This window comes from Prionailurus viverrinus, chromosome E2, assembly GCF_022837055.1.
Source record: "Prionailurus viverrinus isolate Anna chromosome E2, UM_Priviv_1.0, whole genome shotgun sequence".
Classification (NCBI taxonomy): domain Eukaryota; kingdom Metazoa; phylum Chordata; class Mammalia; order Carnivora; family Felidae; genus Prionailurus; species Prionailurus viverrinus.
In genome coordinates, this window is record NC_062575.1 from 50,267,572 (window position 1) to 50,284,260 (window position 16,689).

The following is a 16,689-nucleotide window of genomic DNA, read 5'->3' on the forward strand; positions in this document are numbered from 1 at the left end:
GTCGTAGCTCCAAGCTGGCTCTGGAGGGACAGGACAGGAAACCGGGTGGTGGGGCGCCGGGGCCTGACTGGTGCTCAGTAATAGCTATTATTAGGATTGCTCTTCATGTGGACCAGGATGTGGCTGTTTCTCCCCACCATGGGATGATGGGGACCTTTCCCAATTTCTTCCAGACCTGATAATCAGATCAGGCCTGCAGGGTAGGGGTAGGGAAGGGAGGGAGAGAGACAGACAGACAAGAGGGCAACTGTTGTTTGACATCATTTCCCAGTGAGCCACATTACAGAGGCTGAAGTTGTGTGAAGCTGGGAGTAGTGGGTCCGTGCCTGCCCCCAGCATCCTGCTCATGAAGAGGCTGGAGGGCCTTCTAGGAGGAGGGCAGGAGGGGGCCTCCAAGAGTGCCAGCCAGCAGGGGGACCATGAGGAGCAGGGCCATGCCGTGGGGCGCCTGGGAAGGGGTGGCAGCAGCCGAGGCGGTGGTGAAGGACTGGGTCACGGAGTCCCTGTTGCAGAGTTGCCCCTCACAGCAGGAGCCCTGAAGGTCAATGTTTGTCCAGGGACTGGAGGTGCCCTTGATGGTGCAGGACGGCCGGTGGCAGGTCCTGATGTATACTGGGACTGAGAAATTGCCTGGACGGGGGTAGTGAGGAGGGGTGAGAACTGAGGGAGGCAGCTGCACCTGAACTCACCTCAGAGGCCAGGGCCACAAACAGGTCCTCAGACTTCCCATCTCTCCTCAGACTAGGACGCTGCCTCCTCCCTCAGACCAGGGACATGGCTTCTTCCTACAGACTGGGCCATGCCTTCTTCTTCCAGACCAGAGCTCTGCCTCCTCCCTCAGACCAGACCCATGCCTCTTTCCTTAGACCAGGTCCATGTCTCCCTGTCAGGCCTGTCTGGTGCCTCTATCCTCAGGCCTGCCCTGCCTCCACACCCTTTGACCAGGCTCTGCCCCCACTCCCAGCCCCTCACCGACGGTCATTTGGCCATTGCCCTGGAAGCAGACGCTTTGGTCCTGGTGACACTGGACCCGTCGGGATTTCTCCGGGGTGCAGTCCTCCGGGTGGATCCCCAGGCAGGCGTAGCACTCCATGCCGCTGAGGGTCGGCGGGTTGGGCGCTGGCAAGAGAGCGTAGACGCACACTCAGGGAATGGTTTCGAGATACGGTCGTGCGGGTTGCGCACTGCATCGTGGCTTTAGCCTAGTCAGACGTGAAGGCCTGAATCCTAGCACGAGGGGGGGGCGGGGCTAGTGGGGACCACGCCCCTCCCTGCCCGGGGCCGGGGCCCCTCCCAGCCGCTCCCAGCCCCGCCCTCCGGCTCACCCGGGCTCAGATTGGGGATGGCGTCGTGGGTCATGAGGTCGGCGTTGCACAAGTCGGTCGTGCAGCCGCGCACCACCGAGTAGTCGGGCGGCAGCGCGCGGCCGTCGGACAGCATCTGGCCCGTAGGCGGGCCTGTCCAGCAGCCCTTCTGTACCACGGTCACCGTGGCGCGGTACCCTGGGGGCGGGAGGGGACCGGGGCCTGGAGCGCTGCCTCGTCCCTGCCTTCTTCCTCCTCCCCCACCTCTCCAGGCTCGACCTCTCCCTCTAGCCTCCAATCTCTCCCTCCTCCTCCGCTCTTCTCTCGCACTCACCTCGCCTCTCCCTTTCCTTCCTCTCCCTTCAAACTCCTATTTCCCCCACACCTCCTCCCTTCCGCAACCCTTTCTGCCCCTCTCCCCCCTCCTCCTCGCTCGTCCTGTCTCCTCCTACCCCACTCGCGCCCCTCATCCCCAGTTTTTCTCCCACCCCTCCCTCCTCCTCCCTGCCTCCACCTCCGCTCTCTGTCCATAGCCGTCCCCTCGTCTTCTCCCCAGTCCCTCCGACCCCTTGGCTCTCGCCCTCTGCCCCCCTCCATCCCTAATCTCTGATCTCGGTCTCTGCCCGCCCCACCCCTTAACCTTCTGCGCGCGCTTCTCCTTTTTCTGCCATTTCTCCATCCCTCACCAGTGTCCAGGGACAAGACTGCCTCAGAGCACCCGTGGGGACAGGAGATGTTGTGGAATTTCACGGCACTGAGGTCAAAGGGCCCGAAGTAGATGTGTTGAAAGCTGTAGCATTGCTGGGCTTGGGACTCTGCCGAGAGAAGCAGGGTGGGGGGTGGGGGGGGGTGGTGAGAGGAGCAGACTGGGTTTGGGCTGTTCCAGGAACTCCCGGTGCGAGTGACAGTCTCACCAGCCAGGCTGCTCTGCTCTGAGGGGAGCCAGGCCTCCTTGCGGTCAGAGAATCGGGGTCTGCCACTGTGGTTGGTCATGACTGTGTCTACCTCCGGGCACAGTATTGGCCTCTGTGCATCTGCCAGGCCTGGTTCCCTCCCCCAGGTGTTCCGGATCTCCACCCTCCTCCAAGAAGCCCTCTAAGATTTAAATAAAGGAGGAAATGATTCACTCCTGCTCTGCCTGTCCGTCTCCCAGCTAAACTCAGGATGTCCTAGCACTAAAAGGCCATGGATAGAAAATAGACTTCAGCATAGGCAATGGGACGTGCCATCTTTACTACAAATATACACACACAGCCAGCCCCGGGGGATACACTCACAAAACTAAAACACTGACATAAACACAACATAACGAAATTGGCACAGGCTCATGCACGGCTCACAAACAGACCCAGAATCTCCTGAGCGTCCGTGCAGAGTTCTACGTTCCCACGTAAGACAAGTACTGCCCAGACCCTCCAATGGAAACTTCCCCAACCAAGACACGTGACAGAAAATGTACGATGCGGAACCAAGAACAACACGCAGAGAGACCCAGGGACAGAGGAAGTCATACCCAGAGGGAGAGACAAGTAACGGCCTCAAGCGTCATAGACACAAATAAAACGAGAGACCACAATTACGCGAAGTTAGAGATCCAAAAAAGAGGGCCACGAAAACATACAGTTTAAAGCCATAAACAGGTACAAGACACAGGAGACACATAGGCGTAGATACACAGAGAGACGGGAGTGAAGATACCCGAGCACATATGCGCACAGACACAAATGTGGGTCTGCCAATCCTAGGGACGCACAAACACAGAGTGGCAGAGACGTGCAAAATTATGCACGCCCCTCCTTTGCAAAGAGAGTGAAACTCAGAGGAAACAGATCCATAGAGCATTTGCTCAAGCACTTGCTCACAGGTGAGATCTGGTACAGACACACACACACATGCCCGGAGACCCACTGGCCACGCCCACATGGGCACACACAGAAACGGCACTCTGTTCCGTGGATGAGCAGACACACACAGTGGCCGGGGTGCAGGCTTAGCCTCCTTCCCCGGCTCAGCTCCCGTCTTAGGAGCCACTTCACTCCTGATGGGAGTATGTCCCTGTCCTTACTCAAACTGGGGGAAGGGTTTGCCTGAGGATGAGGCCAAAGTTCTCTGCCAGGTCTAGAAAGAGCCTCCAGGGGTCCCCAGAAGTACCCTTGAATGGGGACATGGGCAGAGAGGATGGGAGGCTGCAGCAGTGGAGAGAGAGAGAGAGATGCCAGAGAAAATGGCTGATGGGAGGGAGAACAGAGGAGAGGAAGACACAGGAGGAGGACGCAGTCTCCAGGCCACATCTCCCTCAGACCCAGGAGTCCAAACCCCCAGCCCCTTCCCTTTCAGACCCAGGGATCCAGTCCCCGCAGCCCAACCCCCCTCAGACCCAGGGGTTCAGGCCCCCAGTCCCCTCCTCCCTCAGACCCAGAAGTCCAGGCCCCCAGCCCCTCCTCCCTCAGACCCAAGTCCAGGCCCCTAGACCCTCCTCCCTCAGACCCAGGTGTCCTGCCCCCAGCCCCCCACACCTTCCTAACACTGGGCTCAGAAGTCTGGGTACCTGTCAGGCAGAACACAGCCCCAAAGAGGAAGAGCACGATGGTTCTGGGGACACCCATTGCCAGTTTGCAGAGTTGAGCTGAGCTGAGACACCGAGGACAGCTCCTCCTGCTCTGATTTCTGTCTGGCTGGTTCTCCCTGCTTAGCCCCAGGCATCCCGGCTCTTCAACCCCTGCTCGTGCTTGGGATTCCTCCACCCCCGCCCTTCCTGGCTTGGGCTGGTCTCCACCTAGGTAATCATGACTAGGCCATCATAAATCCTTGGTGCTGAGGAAGGAGAGGGATTGGGGTCTGGATTCCTGGGTCTGAGGGAAGAGGGAGCCAGGGGCCTATAACCCTTATTTGGGGGGATTTGTGTTTTGCAGGCTCTTTTTCTACCCTGTTCCCCACATTGTGTTCTAATCTGAGGTTGGCACAGATGGTCTCTTGATTTCTCTTCTCTTTCTCTACCAGAACACACATTACCTGTAAACTCACACACACACACACACACACACACACACACACACACACACACACAAAATCTCCAATGCTGGGGCCCGTGTCTCCAGATGCAGAGACACAAACATCACCTCCTCCTAGAAGCCTCTTCTGACCCTGAGCTTCCCCACTCATCCACTCACCCTCAGCCTCAGGCACCTTGTCTCCCAGCCATCATCATCCTGGGTTGGACTGCTGTCGCCTCCCCTATCAGGCTGAGAACTCCTCAGAAGCCTCAGGGATGTTTGCATTGTTGTATGAATGAATGAATGAATCAATGAATGTACAAACAGAGAGGCAGACAGACAGACAGGCAGTTACACATGGGATGCAGGAAGACAGTCACACCGAGGGCGGACGGATATAAATGTAGACATGCAGACAAACCCAGACATGAAGAGGGGCACCCTGATGAACAGAACGTGACTTTAATAAACGTGTGTTACATTATTAAATGAATAAATAAAAAAATTGCAGGAGATAGAGACACAGGCAGACAATCAGAGGGACACATTATCCCTTGAGAACACGGAGAGACCCGTGTGGACAGTCAGACATGGGGCAGATGGGGACATCCAGACAGATGCCCCTGCAGGCAGTGGGGCTGAGGCAGTGACCCCAGGTCAGCATCTCCTGGCCTGGCCCGCTTCTCCCCCTTGATGGAGCTGCCTCTGAAATCACACCCCTCACTGTTGCATGTAGGGTGGACACCAGGCAGGTGCAGAGAGAGACCAAGAGTCATAGACCCACAGATGTATGGGACAGAGTTGACATAATGGCAGTGACCAGGATGGCCTTAGTAGTTTCCTGAGCTTGATTAAATTTTACACAGCTTTCTTCCTGACTACAGGCCCCTGACTTCCCTTTTCTTAGGATACTTACGTGAGAAAAGCTGGCATTGCAAATTCTTCCTCCGTCTCCTTGCAATGTAGGTAAATCTTCCCCCAGCCTCTTAGCAGTTTTATGATCCCAGAATGTCTTTCTCAGGGACTGGGGAGCCATCGCTTTTGAAAGTCATCTTTGGGGCGCCTGGGTGGCTCGGTCGGTTAAGTGTCCGACTTCGACTCAGGTCATGATCTCACAGCTCGTGAGTTCCAGCCCCGCATCGGGTTCTGTGCTGACAGCTCAGAGCCTGGAGCCTGTTTCAGATTCCGTGTCTCCCTCTCTCTGACCCTCCCCTGTTCATGCTCTGTCTCTCTCTGTCTCAAAAATAAATAAACGTTAAAAAAATTTTTTTTAAAGTCATCATCATCAAGGAAGATAGTGCACACACACATGCAAATACACACACACACACACACACACACACATACACACACACACACACCACTCCGTCTCCCAGGCTCTGTGGGAGGGAGGGTAGGAGCTAAACTTGAATAAGCGACAGTTAGCAAATACAGATGGCCTTACACAGAGAAAAACACTCGTAGACTCGGAAACACTCGGTGTGCCAGGCACATCCCATGGACAGGCCCCTCTCCCATCATCCTCCAGCCCTGTCCCACCAGCCCACCCAGTGCTTAAAAACCTTCCCACATTTTGTTTTGGTGGAGTCAAGTTCAGTCTCTCTCTTCTATGGCCAATAGTCTTGAGTGAAGTCTCCTGTGCCTGTTTAACTTTGGTGCAATTTTTCTGTGACAGTCAGCTGACACCCAGGCACTCGGACACTCTCCAGATCCTGGACTCTCACAGGTTGGTCATCCTTGCCCTCCTCTTGCCAAACCACTGCCTCTCCCATTGGCATCACTTCCCCAAACCTGTTTTGCCTCCAAATTGTTCTTCCTGCTGCTCCAGTTCCTGCCCCAGGCTCTCTCTTGGGTGCTGGCCACACAGGAACAGGTGGAGCTAAGGGCCCCTGGAGTGTAGAGGCTGGCCAAGGACGGAGGCTGGGTTTTCTGAAGCCCCTTGGAAGGCAGAGGCTTTGGAAGTGTTCACCATGGTTCACAGTTTCAGAGATTTGAGGCTTAAAGAATCATCAGACCAGGCCATGTCGTGTGTGTGAGTATATGTATGTGGTGTGTGTGTATGAGTGTGTGTGTGTGTGTGTATGAGTGAGAGAGAGAGATTGAGAGAGAGAGAGGGTGTGTAAGTGACTGTGTGAGTGTGCGATGGTGCATATGTGATTTTGATTCTGGTAACATTTAGGTACCTTTGGAGGCTGTGAGATATTAGGTGGGAAGTACCTCTCCGTTGTGGGAGGTAATCAAGTGGAGACTGGTGACCTACGTCTAGGGATTTGGGCAAGGCTCTTATGTCCACAGGGGGCTATCCATCATGAACTCTGAGCTCCCTGTGAACTCAGAGATCCTTTTTCCCCCCAAGTAATTAAACTTAAGTAACCAAATAATTAATTATTTAAGAGATTGGGGGAAAACTGAGGATGTTCGGTGGTAGCCATGAAGGTGTTATTTAAAAAAACCTTTTACTGTTAGAAATTTTTAAACACACACAACCCTCCAGAGAGTACCATGCTCACCCCCAAGCCTCAACAATTTTTAACATATCACTGGTCTTGTGTTACCCTTTCTTCCTTTGGTGCTGGTTAAGGCATTGAGTTGAATTCCTGCATTATTTTGCTCAAAATATTAATTTCACTTAAAACACCAGTTAAGAATAGATGATTTTCTGTTTTTTAGATGTTTATTTAATTTTGAGAGAGAGAGAGAGAGAGAGAGAGAGAGAGAGAGAGAGAGAGCGCACAAGCAGGGGAGGGACAGAGAGAGAGGAAGACACAGAATCCAAAGCAGGCTCCAGGCTCCAAGCTGTCAGCACAGAGCCCGAAGTGGGGCTTGAACCCGCAAACTGCAGGATCATGACCTGAGCTGAAGTCGGCCACCCAGCCTACTGAGCCACCCAGGTGCCCCAAGAGTAGATGATTTTCAAAGTGTACCTTTGGCTTATGTTCCAGGTTGCAAGTCTTCACGAATGTTATGAACAATTTCTAAAAGGCTGTTGCTTGCTACTGAGAATTGAATTCCTAATGCTATGATGCCACCAAATCAACTTTCTCTTTGCATGCTGAACAGTTTCAAATTTATTTTCAATACACGTATTTTCAGTATATTCCCACGTTTATTAGAAGCTGAAAAGTGGTCGTAGAGTGCTTGAATGATATTTAAAAATTCAGTAGTAGTGGGGCATCTGCCTGGCTTCGTTGGTAGAGCACGTGATTTTGATCTTGGGGTTGTAACTCTGAGCCCCATGTTGGGTGTAGAGATTACTTAAAAGATGAAACCTTAGGGGCACCTAGGTGCCTCAGTTGGTTGAGTGTGTCTACTTTTGATTTCGACTCAGGTTATGATCTCACGGTTCACGAGATCGAGCCCCGCGTTGGGCTCTGTGGGCTCAGCACCAAGCCTGCTTGGGATTCTCTCCACCACCCCCCCCACTCCTCCTCTGCTCGCATTCTCTCTCTCAAAAAATAAATAAATAAGCTTAAAAAAATAAATAAAATCTTTTAAAAATTCCGTAATATAGAAGACATTTTTGGGGTGCCTGGGTGGCTCAGTCGGTTGAGTGTCTGACTTCGGCTCAGGTCATGATCTCTCGGTTGGTGAGTTCAAGCCCTGAGTCGGGGTCTGTATTGACAGCTCAGAGCCTGGAGCCTGCTTCGGAGCCTGGAGGCTGCTTTGGATTCTGTGCCTCCCTCCCTCTCTCCCCCTCCTCTGTTTGTGCTCTCTCCTTCTCTCTCAAAAATAAACGTTCAAAAAGTGTTTTTTAAAAAGAAATTTTTGCTGCATTATTTATTGTCCAGTTGGATTTATTCCTCTAAGGAGAGAGAAAGGAGGCAAGTCAGGAGGTGTTCCCGAGTCTCAGCCCCACCTCTAGATGCCTACTAGAGCACTGTCTGGATGTCCTCAACTACCTGGTGTTTGCGTGTCCGCAGTTCCTGTTGAATGTCTTAGAATGTTTTCCAGGATCTTCTGTTGTATTCCGTAAGCTTGCATGCACCTTTCCATTTCTGTGTACATATGCAAATATCTGGCCTCTCAAATGATCCCCCTGACACACCTCCACCAAAGTTGGTTTCCTTAAGCAGGTTAGTAAATGTGCCATCAACTATCTCCCCAAAGTGGACAAAATTCCCCAATTTTCCTACATCTAGGAATTGGTGCAGTCTGGAAATCTGCTCATCTAGCAACCATTACTAACTGATCTGTTAACTACAAGCAGGCTTTGTCAGCAAAATAATTGAGCAACAGTATTCCTTATCTTATTCAAAATGATTTCATTGGTCAAACATGCTATGATTATAATGTTTTTTTAAATGTCATCGCCTAGATAATGTGCAATACCACATGTGACCAATCTTTATGTTCTGCATAAACGTTTTTTCCATAAGTTGTCAGAATTGTGGAGCTTTGCCCTGGAGCCCACATCGCCGCTTTGCCAAAAATGGACTCATGTACATTGTGTGCCTATATTTTCTTCTATTTTCACAGAGATGCTGCCTGCAGCATCAATGTATAGTTTCCTCATATCCGATCTTATTTATTTATTTTTTTGTTTTTTACAGCTCAGCAGTGTTAAGTATAGTTATTCATGTGGTTGTGCAACCGATCTCCTGGGCTTTTGTATCTTGCAAAACCGAAACTCTAGACCTTGTCTTTGGAGCCACTTTGGTCCTGATGAGTATGTGCCATATTAGTATGTCCCTAGATTGGGGGGAGGGGTTGCCTGAGGATTGCCACATTAAGTGTACAATACAGTATTGTCACAATGTCCTACAGCAGATTTCTAGAACTTACTCGTCTTCCATTGGGATGAGATGAAACTATACCTGTTGAATAGCATCTCCCTCAGCCCCCTCCCCTCAGCCCCTGGCAACCGCCATTCTACTTTGTTCCTATGAATTAATTTGAATGGAAATTCAATACCTCATCTAAGTGGAATCATTAATATTTGTCTTTTTGTGACTGGCTTATTTCATTTAGCCTGTTTTCAGGGTTCCTCTACGTTGTAGCACGTATCAGAATTTCCTTTCTTTTTAAGGTTGAATAACATTCTATTGCTTTTTTAATGCTTATTTATTTATTTGTTTGTTTATTTATTTATTTATTTATTTAAGTGTTGATTTATTTTTGAAAGAGAGATGCAGGTGTGAGTGGGGGAGGGGCAGAGAGAGAGAGGGAGACACAGAATCCGAAACAGGCTCCAGGCTCTGAGCTGTCAGCACAGAGCCCGACCTGGGGCTCAAACCCATAAACCATGAGATCATGACCTCAGCTGAAGTTGGATGTTTCACCGACTCAGCCACCCAGGCTCCCCGAATAACCTTCCATTGTATGTATATACCACGTTCTGTTCATGCATGCATCTGTCCGTGTCCACCCAGATTGTTTCAGCCTCTTGGCTATCATTGTGCATAATGCTGCCGCGAACACGGGCGTACAAACATCTGTTGGGGACCCTGCTTTGAACGCCGTTGGGTATATAATAAATCAGATCGTGGCTTTGAGTAATGCGCACTATCGTGCCCTCACTTTCGTAGTTTCAAATATGTGATCAATGTTGCCAGTCTTTGCATGGCTGTTTGGGAGACAAGACACCGAGACAGAGGTCAGTGCTCAGGACCTTGGGACCAACAATCGTGGAAGGGAGGTGAAGGAGCAGGACTGGACAGAGGGAGAAGTTGAGCTGTAATTCATTCTCAACAAAGTCTAGGTCCACCCCAGGGGAACTCTCAGTAGCTGAGGTAATCCCCGTGGGAACAGCCACTGAGAGAGGCAAGGCCTTCATTCCTGAACAGGTCTTAGAAATCCTGTTTCTGGGGCGCCTGGGTGGCGCAGTCGGTTAAGCGTCCGACTTCAGCCAGGTCACGATCTCGCGGTCCGGGAGTTCGAGCCCCGTGTCGGGCTCTGGGCTGATGGCTCGGAGCCTGGAGCCTGCTTCCGATTCTGTGTCTCCCTCTCTTCTGCCCCTCCCCCGTTCATGCTCTGTCTCTCTCTGTCCCGAAAATAAATAAACGTTGAAAAAAAAATTAAAAAAAAAAAGAAATCCTGTTTCTGTCTACCACTATGTCCTTCAAAAGTTAAAATTTTTTACTTAAAGTGAATAATTTAAATTTTTTTATTTTTTATGCTTATTTATTTATTTTAAGAGAGAGAGAGAGAGAGAGAGAGAGAGAGAGAGGGAGAGGTGGAGAGAGGGAAAGAGGAAGTCCCAAGCAGGCTCTGCCCTGTCAGTGCAGAGCCCCATGCAGGGCTCAAACTCAAAAACCGTGAGATCATAGCTTGAGCCGAGATCAAGAATCAGATGCTGAACCGACTGAGCCACCCAGGCACCCCTTAAGGTGAATAATTTTTAAGAGCTTAAGTGTTTAATATTCAAACATATTAAAATTATTAAATTTTATTTAATATTTTAAGACCAATATTAAAATTGACATTTTAAGAACTTAAACTTAGGAGTCTAATATCTGAATTAGATGGTTGGATTGGCAAAAAGCATACTAATGAAAGGATTTTTCATTTTCCCCCTTCCATTCATTTCTTGAAATTTTTCCTTCACGGTTTGTATAAGGGTAGGAGATAAATTCATGTCAATCATTAATAACTTTGCATTTAGCTACATTTTGCTGAAATAGCTGCTGTGGAAAATTTTTTTCTCCCTGCCACCTTATTTTTTTTTTTTTTTTGCAAAAATGTGTTCTGTGATCCAATTAGTTTTATGATAGCTTTCCATTTTCCAGTCGTGATTATTTTTTCCTTCTTGATAGATGTCAAATAGGGTTGATATTTTACCATAGAATCTTAACATCTTAAAATAATATGTAGATGACAAGTCGGTAAAGTTAATAATAGTTAATTTCTATACTGATGAAATTGTTAAAGCAATAATAAACAACTGCTATAATAATATAATTAACAGACTGTTGAGCAATACTCTTCAATTTCCACCCACAAACATTCTTTGTGGATTACTAAGGGTAAATTGGGTATTAATTATTATATAGTGATTCATGCCAAGTGAAAGGATGTGTGGACTTAAATTTGGAACTCAATAATTCTAGTCTGGTATGGCAAATAATTAGAAAACATGAACTGCAGTATGAAATGCTGAACGCGGCCAAAGCTCAGCCACCAAGGGGGATTTTTTTTTTCTCATTAAACTTTTGTTTTAATGGCTCTCAAAATTCTGTGACAGATTTTTGGTTCAATTGCTTCCACTAAAAAGTACTGATTTTAGGGGCGCCTGGGTGGCGCAGTCAGTTAAGCGTCCGACTTCAGCCAGGTCACCATCTGGCAGTCCGTGAGTTCGAGCCCCGCGTCAGGCTCTGGGCTGATGGCTCGGAGCCTGGAGCCTGTTTCCGATTCTGTGTCTCCCTCTCTCTCTGCCCCTCCCCCGTTCATGCTCTCTCTCTGTCCCAAAAATAAATTAAAAAAAAAAAAGTTGAAAAAAAAAGTACTGATTTTAAAAACAAATAACTTGGGGAGACTGGGTGGCTCAGTTGGGTTAAGCATCTGACCTCAGCTCAGGTCATGATCTCACAGTTCATGGGTTCAAGATCTGCATCGGGCTCTGTGCTGACAGCTTGGAGCCTGGAGCCTCCTTCGGATTCTGTGTCTCCCTGTCTCTCTGCCCCTCCCCCGTTCACTCTCTGTCTCTCAAAAATGAATAAACGTTAAAAAAATTTTAAAAAACCTAATACCTTAAAACTGCCACACACACACAAACCCACGCACGCATAAATGACCCACAAAACATTCTCCTTTTCTTCTGAAGGTTTTACGATGCATTGTTATCATTAACCAGTCTTTTTTCCCTAAGTTTCTTTACTTATTTTGAGAGAGAGAGAGAGAGAGAGAGAGAGAGAGAGAGAGAGTCCCAAACAGGCTCTGCACTGCCAGCACAGGGCCTGATTCGGGGCTCGAACTCAGAAACTGAGATCATGACCTGAGCTGAAACCAAGAGTTAGACGCTTACCCACCTGAGCCACCCAGGTGCCCCTCATTAACCAACGTCTTACTATCAAGCTTAAAAGACCAACTGACACAAACAGTTTTGAGACCATTTTTCCACCACTGATTAAGACTGGAGCGGCAGTTATTGGGGATTCCATTCATTTAGCCTTCTGAGCCTTCTGGCCAGGCTCGGTGACCTTGCCAGCCCCAGCTGCCTTCTTGTCCACTGCTTTGATGACCTCCACAGCAACCATCTGTCTCACGTCACTAACAGCAAAAACCGCCCGCCGGGAGGATAGTCAGAGACACTCTCAACACACATAGGCTTGCCAGGAGCCATATCAACGAAGGCAGCATCACCAGATTTCAAGAACTTGGGGCCATCTTCCAACTTTTTTCCAGAATGACGATCAATCTTCTCTTTCAGCTCAGCAAACTTGTGAGCAACGTGGGCCGTGTGACCGTTCAGCACAGGTGCATATCCGGCACTGATGTGGTCCGGATGGTTCAGGATAATCACCTGAACTGTGAAGCCAGCTGCTGCCGTCGATAGGTCATGTCTGCTGTCACCAGCCACACTGCCGTGACGAACATCTTTAACAGATTTGTTCTTGACCCTGAAGCCCACGCTGTCCTCAGGAAGAGCCTCGCTCAAAGCTTCATGGTGCATTTCAACAGACTTTACTTCAGTTGTAACCTTGACTGGAGCAAAGGTGACCACCATGCTGGATTTAAGAGCACCGGTCTCCGCTCGGCCCACAGGGACAGTACCGATACCACCAGTTATGTGGACATCCTTGAGGGGCAGACGCCAGGGCTTGTCAGTTGGATGAGTAGGTGGCAGAATGCAATCCAGAGCCTCAAGCAGTGTGGTTCCCATCTTTGCGGGTGACTTTCCATCTCTTGAACCAAGGCCTGTGAGCAACTGGGCTCCAGCTCGTTGTCACCATTCCAACCCCAAATTGGCAAACATGCAACTGTGCTGGGGTTGTAGCCAATTTTCTTAATATAGGTGCTGACTTCCTCAACAATTTCCCCGTATCTCTTCTGGCTGTAGGCTGGCTCAGTGGAACCCATGTTGTCAACACCAACAATTAGTTGTTTCACGCCCAGTGTGTAAGCCAGAGGAAGGGCATGCTCATGGATGGGTCTGCCCATTCTTGGAGATGCCTGCTTCAAATTCGCCACCAGCAGCAGCAATCAGGACAGCACAGCCAGCCCTAGAAGTGCCTGTAATTATGTTTTTGATAAGGTCTCTGTGTCCTGGGGCATCAGTGATGATCACATAATACTTGCTGGTCTCAAATTGCCACAGGGAATTATCAATGGTGATAACCACGTTCGTGTTCAGCTTTCAGTTTATCCAAGACCCAGGCATACGTCAAGGAACCTTTCCCATCTCAGCAGCCTCCTTCTCAAAATTTTCAATAGTTCTTTTATCAGTCCCATCACATCTGTAGATCAGATGCCCAGTAGTGGTAGGCTTGCTCAAATCTACGTGTCCAATGACATGATATGAGCCTTTTCCTTTCCTGTTTCGGTTTAGGTTTAGTGGTGGTTTTCATACCTGCGTTCTGGTGGCAAAACCACTATGGAAAAAAGGGGATTAAAAAAAAATGCTCTGCACGTCAGGTGAAAAGCAAATCCTTGTTCAGAAGCACAGGCTATTTTAGATTATATGAGATCAACAATGTCTTTCCATTTTCTTTCTTTTTTTGTGAGTATTTAGAAAAATTTTGTTTTTATTAATTAATTTTTATTCTTTTTTGAGGTGTAATTGACATACATTATATTAGTTGCAGGTGTAAAACATAATGATTCAATATTTTTATATATTGCGGGGCACCTGGGTGGGTTGTATGGTTAAGCATCTGACTCTTGACTTCGGCTCAGGTCATGATCTCATGGTTCTTGAGTTCAAGCCCCACATCAGGCTCCGCACTGACAACTTGGAGCCTGCTTGGGATTCTCTCTCTCCCTCTTTCTTTGCCCCGCCCCTGCTGTCTCTCTCAAAATAAGTAAATAAACTTAAAAAATATTTGTATGTATTGCAAAATGATCACCAGAAATCCAGTTTACATGTGTCACCATACAAGGTCTTTCCTTTTTTTTTTTTTTTTTTTTTTTTTTGAGAGAGAGCGAGACAGAGAGAGAGAACGAATTGGGGAAAGGGGCGGAGGGAGAGGAAGAGAGAATCTTAAGCAGGCTCCATGCCCATTGTGGAGCCTGACACAGGGCTTGATTTCATGACCCTGAGATCATGACCTGAGCCACCCAGGTGCTCCAAGGTCCTTCCATTTTCAAGCTGATTTCTCCTAAGTGGTAGCTACCAACCATGTTGGACCAAGACACTTTGCTGCCATCTGCTGGAGTATGATTGCAATAAATTATAATTTACTTTGCAGTCAGCAAACGAATAACAAAATACACAAATATTTACCAAAAAATGGTTTCAAAATAATTAAGATGTCTGTGATGTGAATGGCACTTCTTGAAGTATAAGGCTCTTGTACAGTGTCCAACATGAACAACTGTACATGGTGACTGTGGAAAGCCACACACAAGTGGGACAGGTGTTGGGGGAGAATCGACTGATAACAAAGTGGAAGACAGTCAGAAGGCTTCTAGGAAGAGATCCATAGCCAGGAGTAGCAGGACTTGGAAATTAGATAAGAGTGAATTTTAGGACCATCTAAAGGTGTGTTTGGGGTTAGGGGTAGGCAATCAAAGTGGAAGGAATTATTGGAAGGTGATCAGGTGTGTGACAAGAGATGCAGGCTCTACTCTGCATTTATTGTGTCCTTAAGAGAATCCTTCCTCTTCCCTGAGTTCTTTTTCTCCCTTTGGATGTGGGAGAGGGCAGGAGTTGCTGCATTCTAGGAGCCCTGCCCTCTTTGACCCTCCAGGATCTCCAGGAATGGGTCAGGATGAGGGGTGGAGTCACAGGTTCTCCTTGCAGGAGCAGAGATGGCTGAACTTTAGGGGGGACTTGGCCATGTTCTGGCCACACCAGTGTATACACCCACCCCCAGTCTGCACTGGTGTGTGGAGGGACCAGAGGATCTCAGGTGAATGCTAGGAGGAACCCTCAGAAGAGTCTCCTTTACCCCTGGATTCCTCCGTTTGTATCCACAACCTTCTGGATATGCCAAGCTCCCTCTATATTCCAAACTTCTCTGCCTTTTCCAAGGATCTCCATTGCTTACCCTTTCTCGGCCCTTCCACCTCTCCCCCATCAGAGATTCCCTTACTCCCCTTGTGCCCCTTCCCCCTACCACAGCTTTCTTCCCCCTACCTCTGTCTCAGTTCTTTTTTTTTAAATTTTTTTTCAACGTTTATTTATTTTTGGGACAGAGAGAGACAGAGCATGAACGGGGGAGGGGCAGAGAGAGAGGGAGACACAGAATCGGAAACAGGCTCCAGGCGCCGAGCCATCCGCCCAGAGCCTGACGCGGGGCTCGAACTCACGGACCGTGAGATCGTGTCTGTCTCAGTTCTAGAACTATTGCCCCAGCCTTGCTTCCACTCCCACCCCTTTTTTTCCACCTCTTTCTTTTTGCTTTTCCCAAACTTCCCACTCTCTCCAAGCTGACCTTCCAGCCCCCCTCTTCCCCTGCCTGTCATTTCCTGGCCCTTCTTTCCTGGGTCCATTCCACTGCCCCTACCTGAGGTTGCCAGATGAAATACAGGATGCTAATTTAAATCTGAGTTTCTGGTAAACAGCAGATAATTTATAGTATAAGTATGTCCCAAATATTTTACGGTGCATACTTATACCATTTATCTGAAACTCAAATTTTATTAGGTGTCCTGTATTTTTATTTGCTCTATCTCACAAATCTACTCTTGTCTCTCTGTCCCCAACTTCCGTGGCCATGTTCACGCCACCCAGACTGGTCTCCTTGAAGACCCTGCAGCTCTCAGGCAGGCAGTCCAGTGCTCCTCCCCAAAGCCCCCAACTCCATCCAGCTTATTAGCTCCTCACCAGCCACTCTGGGCGTCCTCACAACCCAGCAACGAAAGGGTTATCACCAGACAATGCAGGGGACCTGCAGGACATTGCACAGCTCTGTGGCCGGTATTGGTTCTGTTTGGTTGTACTAGGGCATATTCATTGTTATGTGGTTTATTCCACTGATACGTTTGTTTATCGTTAGGTCTTTACCATACTGACTTAATTAGCGTAGCTTTAGAATAAGTCTTGAAATAAAGCGGTATAAGTTCTCCTTTTTCTTCAAGACTGTCAGGGCTGGGGTGCCTCAACAGTTGGTTGAGAGTTCCACTTCAGCCCAGGTCACGATCTCACGGTTCATGTGTCTGAGCCCCTCGTCAGTCTCTGTGCTGACAACTCAGAGCCTGGAGCCTGCTTTGGAGTCTGTGTCTCCCTCTCTCTCTCCCCCGCCCCTGCTCACACTCTGTGCCTCTCTCTCTCTCTCTCAAAAATAAATAAACAC

The 16,689-nt window shown here is 48.8% G+C and overlaps 1 protein-coding gene and 1 pseudogene across 1 annotated transcript; both read right to left on the bottom strand.

Moving 5' to 3' along the window:
- Positions 1 to 249: 249 nt before the first annotated feature.
- Positions 250 to 3,948, bottom strand: LYPD5 (LY6/PLAUR domain containing 5). Its single transcript, XM_047834814.1, has 5 exons — positions 3,853 to 3,948; positions 1,991 to 2,119; positions 1,326 to 1,502; positions 973 to 1,119; positions 250 to 630 (listed from the first exon to the last, which is right to left on the bottom strand). Exons 1-5 carry the CDS (start codon positions 3,908 to 3,910, stop codon positions 368 to 370), a joined length of 774 nt encoding a protein of 257 aa, XP_047690770.1. The 5' UTR covers positions 3,911 to 3,948; the 3' UTR covers positions 250 to 367.
- Positions 3,949 to 12,393: 8,445 nt separating this feature from the next.
- LOC125152577 (elongation factor 1-alpha 1-like) lies at positions 12,394 to 15,232 on the bottom strand (annotated as a pseudogene).
- Between the last annotated feature and the right edge of the window lie 1,457 nt (positions 15,233 to 16,689).